The sequence below is a fragment of the Musca vetustissima genome, unplaced genomic scaffold, assembly GCF_032173495.1.
Source record: "Musca vetustissima isolate MV318-11 ecotype Yass unplaced genomic scaffold, APGP_CSIRO_Mvet_v1 utg16036, whole genome shotgun sequence".
NCBI classification, from domain to species: domain Eukaryota; kingdom Metazoa; phylum Arthropoda; class Insecta; order Diptera; family Muscidae; genus Musca; species Musca vetustissima.
In genome coordinates, this window is record NW_026880467.1 from 159,622 (window position 1) to 172,149 (window position 12,528).

The 12,528-nt window shown below is 35.7% G+C and overlaps 6 protein-coding genes across 6 annotated transcripts in view; 1 reads left to right on the forward strand and 5 right to left on the reverse strand.

Moving 5' to 3' along the window:
- The window catches only part of LOC133326127 (lysosome-associated membrane glycoprotein 5), a 66,959-nt gene extending 62,680 nt beyond the window's left edge, over window positions 1–4,279 (forward strand). Inside the window, exon 6 of the mRNA XM_061534802.1 lies at window positions 4,270–4,279. The gene's annotated coding sequence lies outside the window, so the exon portion shown is untranslated. The remainder of the gene's footprint in view (window positions 1–4,269) is intronic.
- On the reverse strand, window positions 2,457–3,033 carry LOC133326132 (small ribosomal subunit protein bS16-like). Its single transcript, XM_061534808.1, has one exon. The coding sequence runs from the start codon at window positions 3,020–3,022 to the stop codon at window positions 2,489–2,491; it is 534 nt and encodes a 177-aa protein (XP_061390792.1). The 5' UTR covers window positions 3,023–3,033; the 3' UTR covers window positions 2,457–2,488.
- Window positions 4,280–4,910: 631 nt separating the features above from the next.
- On the reverse strand, window positions 4,911–5,417 carry LOC133326106 (fibrous sheath CABYR-binding protein-like). Its single transcript, XM_061534779.1, has one exon. It carries the CDS (start codon window positions 5,409–5,411, stop codon window positions 4,911–4,913), a length of 501 nt encoding a protein of 166 aa, XP_061390763.1. The 5' UTR covers window positions 5,412–5,417.
- A 2,299-nt stretch (window positions 5,418–7,716) lies between these two features.
- Window positions 7,717–8,295, reverse strand: LOC133326107 (uncharacterized). Its single transcript, XM_061534780.1, has one exon. The coding sequence runs from the start codon at window positions 8,293–8,295 to the stop codon at window positions 7,717–7,719; it is 579 nt and encodes a 192-aa protein (XP_061390764.1).
- A 1,390-nt stretch (window positions 8,296–9,685) lies between these two features.
- LOC133326108 (fibrous sheath CABYR-binding protein-like) lies at window positions 9,686–10,186 on the reverse strand. Its single transcript, XM_061534782.1, has one exon. The coding sequence runs from the start codon at window positions 10,184–10,186 to the stop codon at window positions 9,686–9,688; it is 501 nt and encodes a 166-aa protein (XP_061390766.1).
- Window positions 10,187–10,678: 492 nt separating this feature from the next.
- LOC133326109 (uncharacterized) lies at window positions 10,679–11,257 on the reverse strand. Its single transcript, XM_061534783.1, has one exon. The coding sequence runs from the start codon at window positions 11,255–11,257 to the stop codon at window positions 10,679–10,681; it is 579 nt and encodes a 192-aa protein (XP_061390767.1).
- Between the last annotated feature and the right edge of the window lie 1,271 nt (window positions 11,258–12,528).

Here is a 12,528-nt window from a genome sequence, read left to right on the forward strand (position 1 = left end):
AATTAAAAATAATGTTTACATATTAGCATAAATGAATTGCGTATTATATTTTTGTCACACGGCGAAACAATTCATTATTTTTATGTGTCTCTTTTTTTTTGATTTTTGAAAGCAAAATTTGAATTCTGAATTGGAATATAATTCAATGCGAGGCAAAAATACTGCTCTTTACCACTCTAATTTTAATCGTGAATTCGTTCACCCAAATGTTGTTGTTGTTGGTGGTTTTTTGCAACAATTCTATCGAATATTTCATTTGCCGTTTGGGTTTTGTGAAATATGTTCACGAATGATAAATGATTTGTTGCGCTACCAAAACATAAATGCAAAAATAATGATAAATATTTTCAAAGCAACAAAATAAATAAAATCGAGACGTTAACTTGTGTACAAAATATTCAGTTCGGCTACTGTAAGTGACAATTGTGGGGATATTGAACACACCAAAAACAAAAAAAAAATGAAAACAACAAAAATTGAAATACGAAATAACAAAAATCGAAGACATATTTTGTACGTGTGTGAGCTAAAAACGACCATCAGATCACAGTCAAGCCGGCTAGCAGTACGTGTCAAACATACAGAATATTTTTCTGTTTTCTAAATGAGAAATACATATACATACATATATTCACACTACATACATACATGCACATTATATATGTATATCGTTGCTTAGGTTTTTTTCATACAAAAAAGGATAGCACCCTACATTAACTGGCTTGGTTTTTTGTCACTCGGACAATTGGTCCATATCCTTATTGTTCACTTGTTTGGACTTTATGGCAAAGCGAATAATGGCATATATAAAATATTGTTCTCATTTCTTATTGGGGGAGTTTTCAGGAAAATGTTTATTCTTGACTGGCTAATCATTATGAAGTGCAGTGTATGTAGCTCTCAGTTGTAAACTTCTTGTGCTCTTCTAAAAATCTAGGATATATAATTCGGTCTCACTAAAGAAATTCTGGCTGCTGAAATATGTCGATTTCAAATTTCGACATAAAGAAAAGTCATTATATAAGCCGGAAGACGTGATTTCTCTCACGGGGATATTCGAAACAAACATTTTAGATTGGTAAGTACATAGCAGATATATTATATATCTGCTATGTCGTATTGTAGGGAAACATTCTGTCGCTTCAACTTTCTATAATTTTTGTCCATGTTACCTGTCTTGTAGACCCAACAAATATTCATTGTTTTTTGTCCATGTTCATTCAGAGCCGTCTGTCAGGCAGCCAGTAAGTTAACCAACATTTTACACGAACATTGAACTGTTACTTCCTTCTCTTCCCCTCCCTTGCAATACCAATACAGCACCGGTCTTATCTTGACTCATTGCATAGCGCAGACGGACGGACTGCAATACACGTGCTGCTGTTGTTGTTGGATTCATTTTTAGTATTGTTGCCAAACACAAGTCACAGGCCTTTGAGTCTCTTTCTCTTTTGGAACAGTTACAGATATTGCTGTTCTATAAATCCATGTTGAACTTAAATAGTTTGGAATTAACTTCGGTTCCAATTCAGGAGTGTGTGGTGTAACCTCGCCGAACACAAATACATTGATGAATGGTCCATGTGTAAGTATAGCCAAGTAAAATGTGTTCACCTGTTGCTAAAATATCCTGTTGGATTAAGGCAAAAGGATACACGCTTTGCTCATATTGTCGAACTTTGTGACCACGTTCACGTATTCTGTTGTTACTCCCCCAACAACTACAGAACTGTCGATGTAAATAGTAGTAGTTGAATGTGAATGAGTATGTGAATGTATGTGTGTGTGTGCGTTAGTTCACATTGGAATACTCTAACTGTCATTGGAGACTTATTTATTTCAATTTAATTTTACATTTCTATTTCGTCTTGTTTAAATATTGGTTGATTAAGTATTTGTGGCAGGATATTTGTCCTTTGTGTAAATAATGTTACATTATTTAATGAGATTGTTGCAACGACAAAGGTAGGAAATATAGGTAGCATTGCAGAGATTTGATATATGTATCACAGGGCAATGGTGGATAGAGTGAAGTATTTTATGGTAGTTTATTTATTTTTTTTGGAAAGGAGATTTCCCCACAATAATTCCGAATTATTACACATTTAAAGCATTTAAATTTGTTTGTATCAAAAATTTTTGTGATGCAAAAACTTAATTGAAATTTTGTAAAATAGTACAGTAGTATATATCTATACTAGATTTTTTCTGTAAACGATCATCTAAATCAACGTAACTTTAATTTTTATTTGACCACTCAGAATATTACCCAAAATCTCATTTTTAAATGAGTATTTAAATAAATAAAAGAATATATGTGTTATTTTTTCGTTATTTATTATTGATAATTGTAATACCTTATTTCCCTAAAAATGTTCAACATGACTAAATTTGGTTTCTAATAACATTTATGAAAACAATAAAAATTGAATGCAATCAATACATGACAGTGAGAATTATTTTCCCAATATCAACTACATCGGGCTGCTTATTGGGTAATGTAGTAGAAGATGGGTTGTGGAACGAATTGACGCTGGAGTTGGAGACGGGCTGGGGCAGCTTTACGCAATTTGGCGGGGCGAGCGGCACTTTTGCGAGCACCAGCACGACGGGCGGTGAGACGAGCGGATTCAACAGCTTCTTCCTCTTCAACGGCAGCTTCTTCGGCAGCGGCTTCTTCAGCGGCAGCTTCTTCAGCAGCAACAGCTTCTTCCTCTTCGGCTACAGCAACGGCTTCTTCATCTTCAGTGGGGACAACATCATCGGTTTCGACGGGTACATCTTGTTCTGGTGGACCATAAACTTCATCGGGTTGATTGGGAGTTTGTTCTTCTGCAGCCTCAGCTTCATTGAATGGTACCTCAGGTTTTAATTCATCAGCCGAAGGATAGGGAGTAACAGCTTCTTCAGCTACTTCCTGACGAGCCAAGAAACGACGTTTACCTTGGAAACGTTTGGGTTCAGCGGAGACCAAAGCAATAGCCAAGAAGGCAACGAAAAGGATTTGCATGAATTTAGCCATGTTTGAGTTTAGGGGTTTGAATTGGTTGACAGACAACTGATATCAAATCGTCAGCTCTACAAAGTATTTATACAAAATAATGTTCTCCTAGATTCTTAGCCCATCAATTGTTGTTCTTGTTGTTTTATTTTGTCGTACGTGTACGATTTGTTGTAGTGCCTTTGTTTGTAAGTTCAGTTTTTGTTTCGTGTTTAGTTCTTGTTCACTGACCGGTGGTGTTGGTGCTGGCACCTGATCGGCATATTTTAATAACTCACTGGGTTTGCCATTTAAACCATAGCGCTCACATGTCAGCAATTAATAATTCGAATACCTTGAAATCTGTACTTTACTTCCTATGATTGTTTTCTTCCGGAAGCGCCAACAAAAAAGCCTACGGCAGATGACATTTTTCGGGAATTTTCTCTGAATTAAAAAGTGTAAAATGTGTAATCTATTTATACAGAAATAACTAAATAACATAATTTGAAGGAAAGATGGGAATTGCTAGAGGACTATTTTATGCCTTTAATACGGCATTGCAAGTATGTTGATACTTGCCACTACGTGCGAATTTCAATAATCACAAAGGGATAATAGAATATTTATTTACCTTAAAGAAATTCTAAGTCAGTTTTTTCTCTTTCGAGTCGAACTTAATGATTCATATTTTGCAAGGAAAAGGGAAGCCATAGAGCGAACCTAGGAACTCACCATTTACGACATTCCTCCAAATTTCTTTCTAGAGAGGATACAAAATACTGAAAATCTCACAAATGCCTGTAACTCAGAAATATATTTCTGGGTATTCTTCAGCATTGTAGTCAAGTGTATTTATTCATGCACTATGTAGGCAGTCGAATCACTTCTATAGAGCGTCTTGTAATTAAATTTCCAAAGGGGAATTGATAATCTGACGACCACGATGCGTTAAAAAGTCTGAATCAGAGTAAAAAAATATACTTGTACCAGAATAAAATTTCATCGATGACCGGGATGAAATCTAGGCCTTATTTCTACATTACATGTTTTACTAGTTCCTATTATAATATTTTGACGCTAGGTATCAAAAGGCTGATAAATTTTGCTCGCCTTCTGACATATGTTTGATCGATATTACAGGAATCAACAAATACAATGTAAGGTTTTTTATGCATATTGCATTTTTAACAATCCTCTTGGATTGAATTAATTCAATCCAATCCAACTTGGCACTGGGACTAAATTCTTGTAGTCTATAGGTCAGATAGGTAATGCCGCTAGTAAATGTTAATCAGAACATCATTTTTTCATAGATACACAATGGAAACCCATCAATGATTTTCAGTAATTAGTCCACGACAAAAACTCAGACATACCAAAACCGGCAAATTTTCACTTGCTTTTAATTTGGGTAATTAACGAAATTTCTGACAAAATTTTCTTATAGAAATGTTTTCTCTGTTTCAGAACCTGCAATGTTTTACTAAAAAATTTTAGATTTTTGCAATACGGGAACAAAACCATTGGCAATTTCTTATAATTGCGTTTAAATACGATTCACTTCAACCGATTTCTGTATGTAACCCCAAAAAGTTGGATTGCCTTCGAAAACATTTTTGATATTAACCTTCACGATATTGACAATGGTATAGAATGAAAATATTATTACATATATTAAAAAGTATCTGACCGAAAGAAGTCTACATCCATTTCCGCTGCCAATCAGTAATTCTCTTGAAAATAACAACCAAACAATTAGTGTTATTTTTGTTTAATTATTATTGACTTAGATTTTTTATTAGTTATTTTTGGTACAAAAAAAAAAAAAACATGACTAAATTCTTTAGACTAGAAGCTACTCCAACAAATTTGTAATACTTAAGCTAATTTAATATGAAGACGGTTCAAATCATCGCCAGCAATGAAATTATTGAGCAACGTAGTAGAAAACGGGTTGAGCGACAAATTGGCGTTGGAGGCGGGCTGGGGCAGCTTTGCGCAATTTAGCGGGACGAGCAGCAACTCTGCGGGCACCAGCACGACGAGCGGTGAAACGAGCAGATTCAACAGCTTGTTCTTCTTCGGCAGCAGCGGCATCTTCAGCGGCAACAGCTTCTTCCTCTTCGGCTACAGCAACAGCTTCTTCCTCTTCAGCTGGGACAACATCATCAGTCTCGGCTGGAACATCTTGTTCTGGTGGACCATAGACTTCATCGGGTTGATTGGGAGTTTGTTCTTCGGGAGCTTCAGCTTCATTGAATGGTACCTCAGGTTTCAATTCATCAGCCGAAGGATAGGGAGTAACAGCTTCTTCAGCTACTTCCTGGCGGGCCAAGAAACGACGTCTACCTTGGAAACGTTTGGGTTCAGCGGAGACCAAAGCAATAGCCAAGAAGGCAACGAAAAGGATTTGCATGAATTTAGCCATGTTTGTTTGTTTGATTGGATGATTCGAAACTGATGTGGTTATCAAATCAAACTCAGCTATTTATACCACATTGTTTTATTCGGTATTGGTAATGAATCAATATTGTGCGTGTGCGGCTAGTTATGTTCGGCTTTTGTTTATTAAAAACCAAGCGGCATATTTTTTTTAATAATTCATAGTTGTGTGCGAAAACGAAGAATACTTCCTAACCATACATGGGGGTCAATCACATCCCCATGGTGAATAAGATATGTCGAATATGCAAATAACTTCCCGTGAAATGGTCGGACGAGAGTTTACCAAGGAAATATTGTCAAAAATGTGTATATTTTATTAAAGAAAAATTCCAAATATTTATGTAGTAGTCATAATAATGAGGAGAGAATCTTTTTTGACATTAAATATGGTTTATAATAGTACAATGTTAACGTAGATCTGCAAATCAGTGAAATAGTTTACACCTAGAAAAAATATATTTCCTCGAACTGATTTTCGTTTTACAAAACCAGTACTTAACTCCATGTAATTTCATGATTGCATAGTTTGAGCATTTCTCCCATAATCTTATATAAGGGGGAAGATCGTAAAGTTGTGAGATAGCGTAACTAGCATATGAAGGTTGAATTGTTATAGTCATTCGGTCTTCAATTTCTCAAGGAAGGGGTCTTGGTCCAGAAGTTGAAAGTGAGATAAATTTGACCACTTTTTGGTATATAACCCAAATAACATTCCTACTATTCGAGGTCATAGTCAATTTTCAATTTACTGGTCCCTCCCCATTTTAGATACTTGGATGGTCCCATGGAAATTTATTTATTTTAATGACTTTTAATTTGAAATTTCAGAAGTTCAGGGGATAAAAAACCTCATGGCCGAAAATGTTATATTAGGAACTAAAAATGTTCGCGCGCACCATGGGATGGGTCTTCCTTTAATAACACAAACTTTTTAATACTGTTCAAAATGTTCTATATTATAGAACATATTTTGTTTCGTTTTCTTTAAAGCGCATATTAGATCCATTGTCTGTAAATGGAATATGGATCAATGAGATAAATTTCCAATATTATTTATTAAACTTATTCATAAATTAAATACATATTTTACAACTCCCTTACACAATTTATACATAATGCCGTTACATTTCGGAGAAGAACTTCTATAGGAAAAATATTTTGCCCTAAAAATTACTTTTTCTTTCTAACAAAATTTTTCTGCAGACCACGTTATGAATGAATTTGATGGGCCAGATTTCCCATAGAATTTGTTTAATATTTTCTTTGTTTGTCGAATGTTTCCCCCAACAAGAATCAGATGAAGACTCGACCTTCTTTCTTCTTTGGAGAAATCTCAATACGAATATTTTTTAGTTGCCCTGCGTATTGAGTTTATGAAGGTATCAAAACTGTAGAAGAATGAATTTTGATTAGCGGAGTGATTAGCTTTAAGAGGATTTTGATTTAATTCGATTCTACACTAATTCAAGAATGTCTCTACAAAATTTCAAGCGAAAATCTTAAGAACTCTTGAAGATATAGCCGATTTATTGTGTCAGCATCAAGTGACGGCTAAAGGGCTTCTCAAACTTCAAACGTGTTTTTCTCTTTTGCGAATAATTGAAAAACTAATAACCCAATCGATTCCAAATTTTTACACGTTTCTCTGTGAGTGTATAGCTATCGTATGAACTAGGATAAAGCCAATCGTTAAAGATCTTCCTTATTTTTTAACTTGGTTTCTGGTCAAAAATCGGCGATTTTCCAATAATATATTTTCAAAGGTCCGCTTTTCGTTAATTTTAGAGTGAAGTCAATAATCCTATAGGAACTATAGTTCATACGAGAGCCAGACATGTATTCTTTCTAACACCGTTGGAATTTTCGGATTCCGATGTTCCAGTGAGGAGTTAAGATGCCCGCCATCAAAAATAAGGACTTTTCTTTAATCACAAAAAACAACAACAAAGAAATAACAAAAAAATTTTGTAAATTATTTTTCTTCTCTTTTAAATCTTCAAATATATATGTGCAAAGTTACAAACCTTAACAAGCATAGGTATTGATTTACCAGCCCATTGAAAATCTCGAAAAATTAAAATCGAGAATGGGTGGGGTTCTCTTAAGAGAATTGATAAGCAGTTGCGACAAAATCCGAATCTATAGTGTTTTTCCCCCAAAAATTAAACGATGTTATCTTAACCCTTTAAAAATCAACAAAAATATTTGGTTTACACAAATTTACTAAATCCATTTATTTTCAATTTCAACTACAAATATTAACATGGGTACAAATGATTCAAAAACATTTAATGGGCGATATAATAGAATAGAGGTTGAGGAACGTATTGAGGTTGGACCTGGAGACGAGCTGGAGTGGCTAAGCGCAGTTTAGCTGGGCGGGCACGTAGAGGTTTGCGCAACTTAGCTGGACGAACTGCAGCTTTACGGGCAACAGCACGACGAGAAGTTAAACGGGCAGAGGCGATTTCTTCTTCAGTTGGAATATATTCTTCTTCAACTTCCTCTTCTGGGGGGCCATAGACTTCATCGGGTGTATAAGGAGTTTCTCCTTCGCTAACAACTGGGGTGAAGGGAGTTTCGCCTTCAGCGACAACAGGTGTTTCACCCTCGGCGACAACAGTTGTGACAGATGTTTCGCCCTCAGCAGCAACAGGTGTGAATGGAGTTTGTCCTTCAGCGGCAACAGCTTCATCGAATGGTACGACAGGTTTCAATTCATCAGCGGTTGGGTAAGGGGTGACAGGTTCCTCCACTTCTTGGCGAGCCAAGAAACGATTACGTCTACCTTGGAAACGTTTTGGTTCGGCAGCAACCAATGCTACGGCCAAGAAGGCAACGAAAAGGATTTGCATGATTTTAGCCATGTTGTAGTTTTGGTTAGGTTGTGATTTGTTATGATATAATCGATAACTGATATTCAAATTGAATTAAACTGAACTATTTATACAAATACAAATTCTATTCAGAACATCTGACCATAATGTGTGTTGATTTATGCCATATTGAATATGGGTAGCAATGATTGTAGTGAATATAAAAATAAAACCCTCCCCAAGTGTTGTTGTGGTATAACAAAAAATTGTATCAATTGTTTGTAATACGACTTCTTCTAAGATCTCGCCAAATTGGGTGAATAACCTAAACACGGTGTTGCACATTATAGATAAACGTGATTGCTGGAAACCTGAGTATTTAAATTTCAAAGAATGCTTTGTCGATCGTGTTAATAGAATATAAATTTAGGGAGGAAGTAAACAAAAGGAAAGAAGCCCATATTTTTTTTCTGTGGTCTCGAGCATTAGTTCAGTACCTATATGGTATTATTTAAGTTTCAGAGTTGGACTATATGAGCATTTTTTAGACTAAGTGATATACTAGTTTATATGACTCTTTTTAACCCAACAATCATGTTGTGTTATTCTTACCCACGGACTTTAAATTTCTTTTTAGTTCCTCGCAGTAAATTTTTAATTTACGTGTATGTTCTAACGTAGCCACTATATTATGGTCCCATGGAAATTCATGAAAGTCCTCTGGGCCGAAAATTATAAATTAGGAACTATAAAGGTTCACCTGAACCATGGGATGGTTCTTCAATTCCTTTAATAACACAAACTATTTAATACTGGTCAAAATATCGTATATAAGCAAAATATTTTTACAATTGTCCTCCTACTGCACCATCGATGTGTCAATACTACTAGCAACTTTTCTGTAATAAATTTTTGCGTATTATACCTATATGTAGTAGAATGTAAGTCTCTTTTTACAATAAATTCTGGATTTCAAAATATTAACCCATCGTCATTAAAATACATTCATATGCCTACAACCAAACTAGAAACAGACAACAGTAATGTAGTTGGTCCATTTGAGGCCCTAACTATTAACCAGCATCCACACCAAACAACACGTTTCGTCATTGGCCAGAACTGAAGGTTCATGCTAAATTTCGTGCATATTAGCCCGTAGCTCGAATAAAAGATAGTATGGTCAGTCGGAGTGACACACAAAGCTAGATTGATTCAGCTAGTCTATATATGAAGTAGATGTGGGTGAAAATATACTCATTATACCCTCACAAGATACTTAATAAGTCCTTCCACATTAAAAGAAATTTGGTAATTTTATTTTAAATATATTTTATTTCAAAGCAATGACACAAAACATGACTAAATTCTCTAAATACGAAGCTATTAATGTCCTTAAGCTAATGTAATATGCATACGGCTCAAATCATCGCCAGCAATGAAATTATTGAGCAACGTAGTAGAAAACGGGTTGAGCGACAAATTGGCGTTGGAGCTGGAGACGGGCTGGTGCAGCTTTGCGCAATTTAGCGGGACGAGCAGCAACTCTGCGGGCACCAGCACGACGAGCAGTGAAACGGGCCGATTCGACAGCTTCTTCTTCAGCGACAGCTTCTTCAGCAGCAACAGCTTCTTCCTCTTCGGCTACATCAACGGCTTCTTCCTCTTCAACTGGGACAACATCATCAGTCTCGGCTGGAACATCTTGTTCTGGTGGACCATAGACTTCATCGGGTTGATTGGGAGTTTGTTCTTCGGGAGCTTCGGCTTCATTGAATGGCACTTCAGGTTTCAGTTCATCAGCCGAAGGATAGGGAGTAACAGCTTCTTCAGCTACTTCCTGGCGGGCCAAGAAACGACGTCTACCTTGGAAACGTTTGGGTTCAGCGGAGACCAAAGCAATAGCCAAGAAGGCAACGAAAAGGATTTGCATGAATTTAGCCATGTTTGTTTGTTTGATTTGTGTTTTGTTTGATTGGATGATTCGAAAATGATGTGGTTATCAAATCGAACACAGCTATTTATACCACATTATTCGATTCAGAGTGTGTAATGATTTAATTTTGTGCGTGTGCGGCTAGTTTTGTTGTTTTATAGTTTATTAAAAATCATGCGGCATATTTTTAATAATGCTCAGTTGTGTGTGAACTAAGTGCTTCACATCAAAGCCCATTCAGAACGTATGTGAAGTAATTTAGGTTTTTAAAATCTAAAGCTTTCATAAATTTTTTCAACTCATAATTATATTTTCAAAATATGTGTTTGCAAATTATTTGAAATTTTTCCTTTAGAAGATGCCATATTAATACAAAATATTAAATTCCTCTTATCTTATCCTCTGAGAAATAATATTTTAAAATATTAGATTTTTCATAACAGTTGCCTTTATTCTATTTCAAATTACAAATATTGTCACAATGTACAGTCTAAGTCGTATTTAATGGGCGATATAGTAGAAGAGAGGTTGAGGAACATATTGTGGTTGTACTTGGTAACGAGCTGGGGTGGCTTTACGCAATTTAGCTGGACGAGCACGGACTTGTTTGCGCAATTTTGCGGGGCGAACTGCAGCTTTACGGACTCCATTGCGACGAGTAGTTAAACGAGCAGAGGCAATTTCTTCTTCAGATACAACAGCATTTTCTTCAACAACTGGAGTTTCTACTGGAAAATCTTCTTCCTCTGGTGGGCCATAAACTTCATCAGGTGTGTAGGGAAGTTCTCCATCAGCGGCCACAGATGTAAAGGTAGTTTCTCCTTCAGCGGCTACAGATGTGAAAGGGATTTCTCCAGTAGCAGTAACAGGAGTAAAACGATTTTGTCCTTCAGCGGCAACAGCTTCGTCGAAAGGAACTTCTGGTTTCAATTCATCAGCAGTGGGATATGGAGTTACTGGTTCCTCTACTTCCTGGCGGGCCAAGAAACGATTACGTCTTCCTTGGAAACGTTTTGGTTCGGCGGCAACCAAAGCTATGGCCAAGAAGGCAACGAAAAGGATTTGCATGAATTTAGCCATGACTTCTTGACTGGTTTTTGATGTGTTATGAAACGAAACGATCGATAACTGATGTTCGATTTGAATTAAAATGAACTATTTATACTGATTGAATTCCGTTCAAAACTTCTATCAATAATGTGTGCTAATTTATACCAATTTTTATTGTGTTTCAATTATTTTAGCGATTGACAATATCAACACACAAATCTTGACATTAATTAGCTGCTAGAAATCCGGTGTTATTTTTTGTGAAAGATTTTTTCTGCGAAATTTCTTCCGTGAGGTTCCCATTTCATGATATTGCCAATTTTGGGTGAATAACCTAAGCACCATGTTTCAAAATAGAAGCGGACATTATTGCCGAATGTGCATTTGTGATTAATTAAAATTTTGATCACTTCAGTACTGCATTTGAATTGCATTAAGAGTTATGTGTCAGACACTCGAATAGAATACTGATGCGTTAAAGAAGTGGAAAGAAGGCAAGAAGGTGAGAAACTAATTGGTGATTAACAGTCTTCGTAGTTGCACCTAGAAAATAAGGAGATACATTTTGTTTACCGATGAATTCTCACTCAAATCGTGAAATGAAAAACATATTATTAAAATCACTGTTACAAATTCCTAGGTGATGGAAGTTATTGCGGAGCATTTCTGAGTAGCACATTTGTGGTTCCAAAGTCTTCTATTAGAAGACCTGCAGGCCTGCAATAATAAGTCATCAATGTTTTCCATAAGAAAACCTCCAAACCAAACCTTTTCCATAAGAAGACCTCCCACTTTTCTATCTTCAATAAGAAGACCTCCAAATCTTTTATAGGAGAACCACCATAAGTTCTTCTATAATAAAATATACCAGGAACAAAAAGACCTCTGGATCTTCTACTAGAATTTTTGGTCGTTTTCAAAACATATCTATTGATCTTCTACAAAATAGAATTACTGATATTTTATACTAAGATCGTCATATATGTGCAGTAGTACATTTGTGGCTCCAAAAAGATTTTCTAGTCTTCTATAAGAAGATCTCCAAGTCTTTTATAAGAAGACTTTAAAGTCTTCTATAAGAAAATCTACATGCCTCCAATAATAAGTCCTCTATGTTCTCTATAAAACCCCCAAATTCTCTTTAAGAAGACCTCCAAGTATATTCAATAAAAATACTTCCAAGTCTTTTATAAGAAGATCTTCAAGTTTTTTATAAGAAGACCTACTTGCCTCCAAACTCTCTTTAAGAAGACCTCCACGTTTCCTATACGTAGACCTCCAAATCTCCAAATAAGAAGACC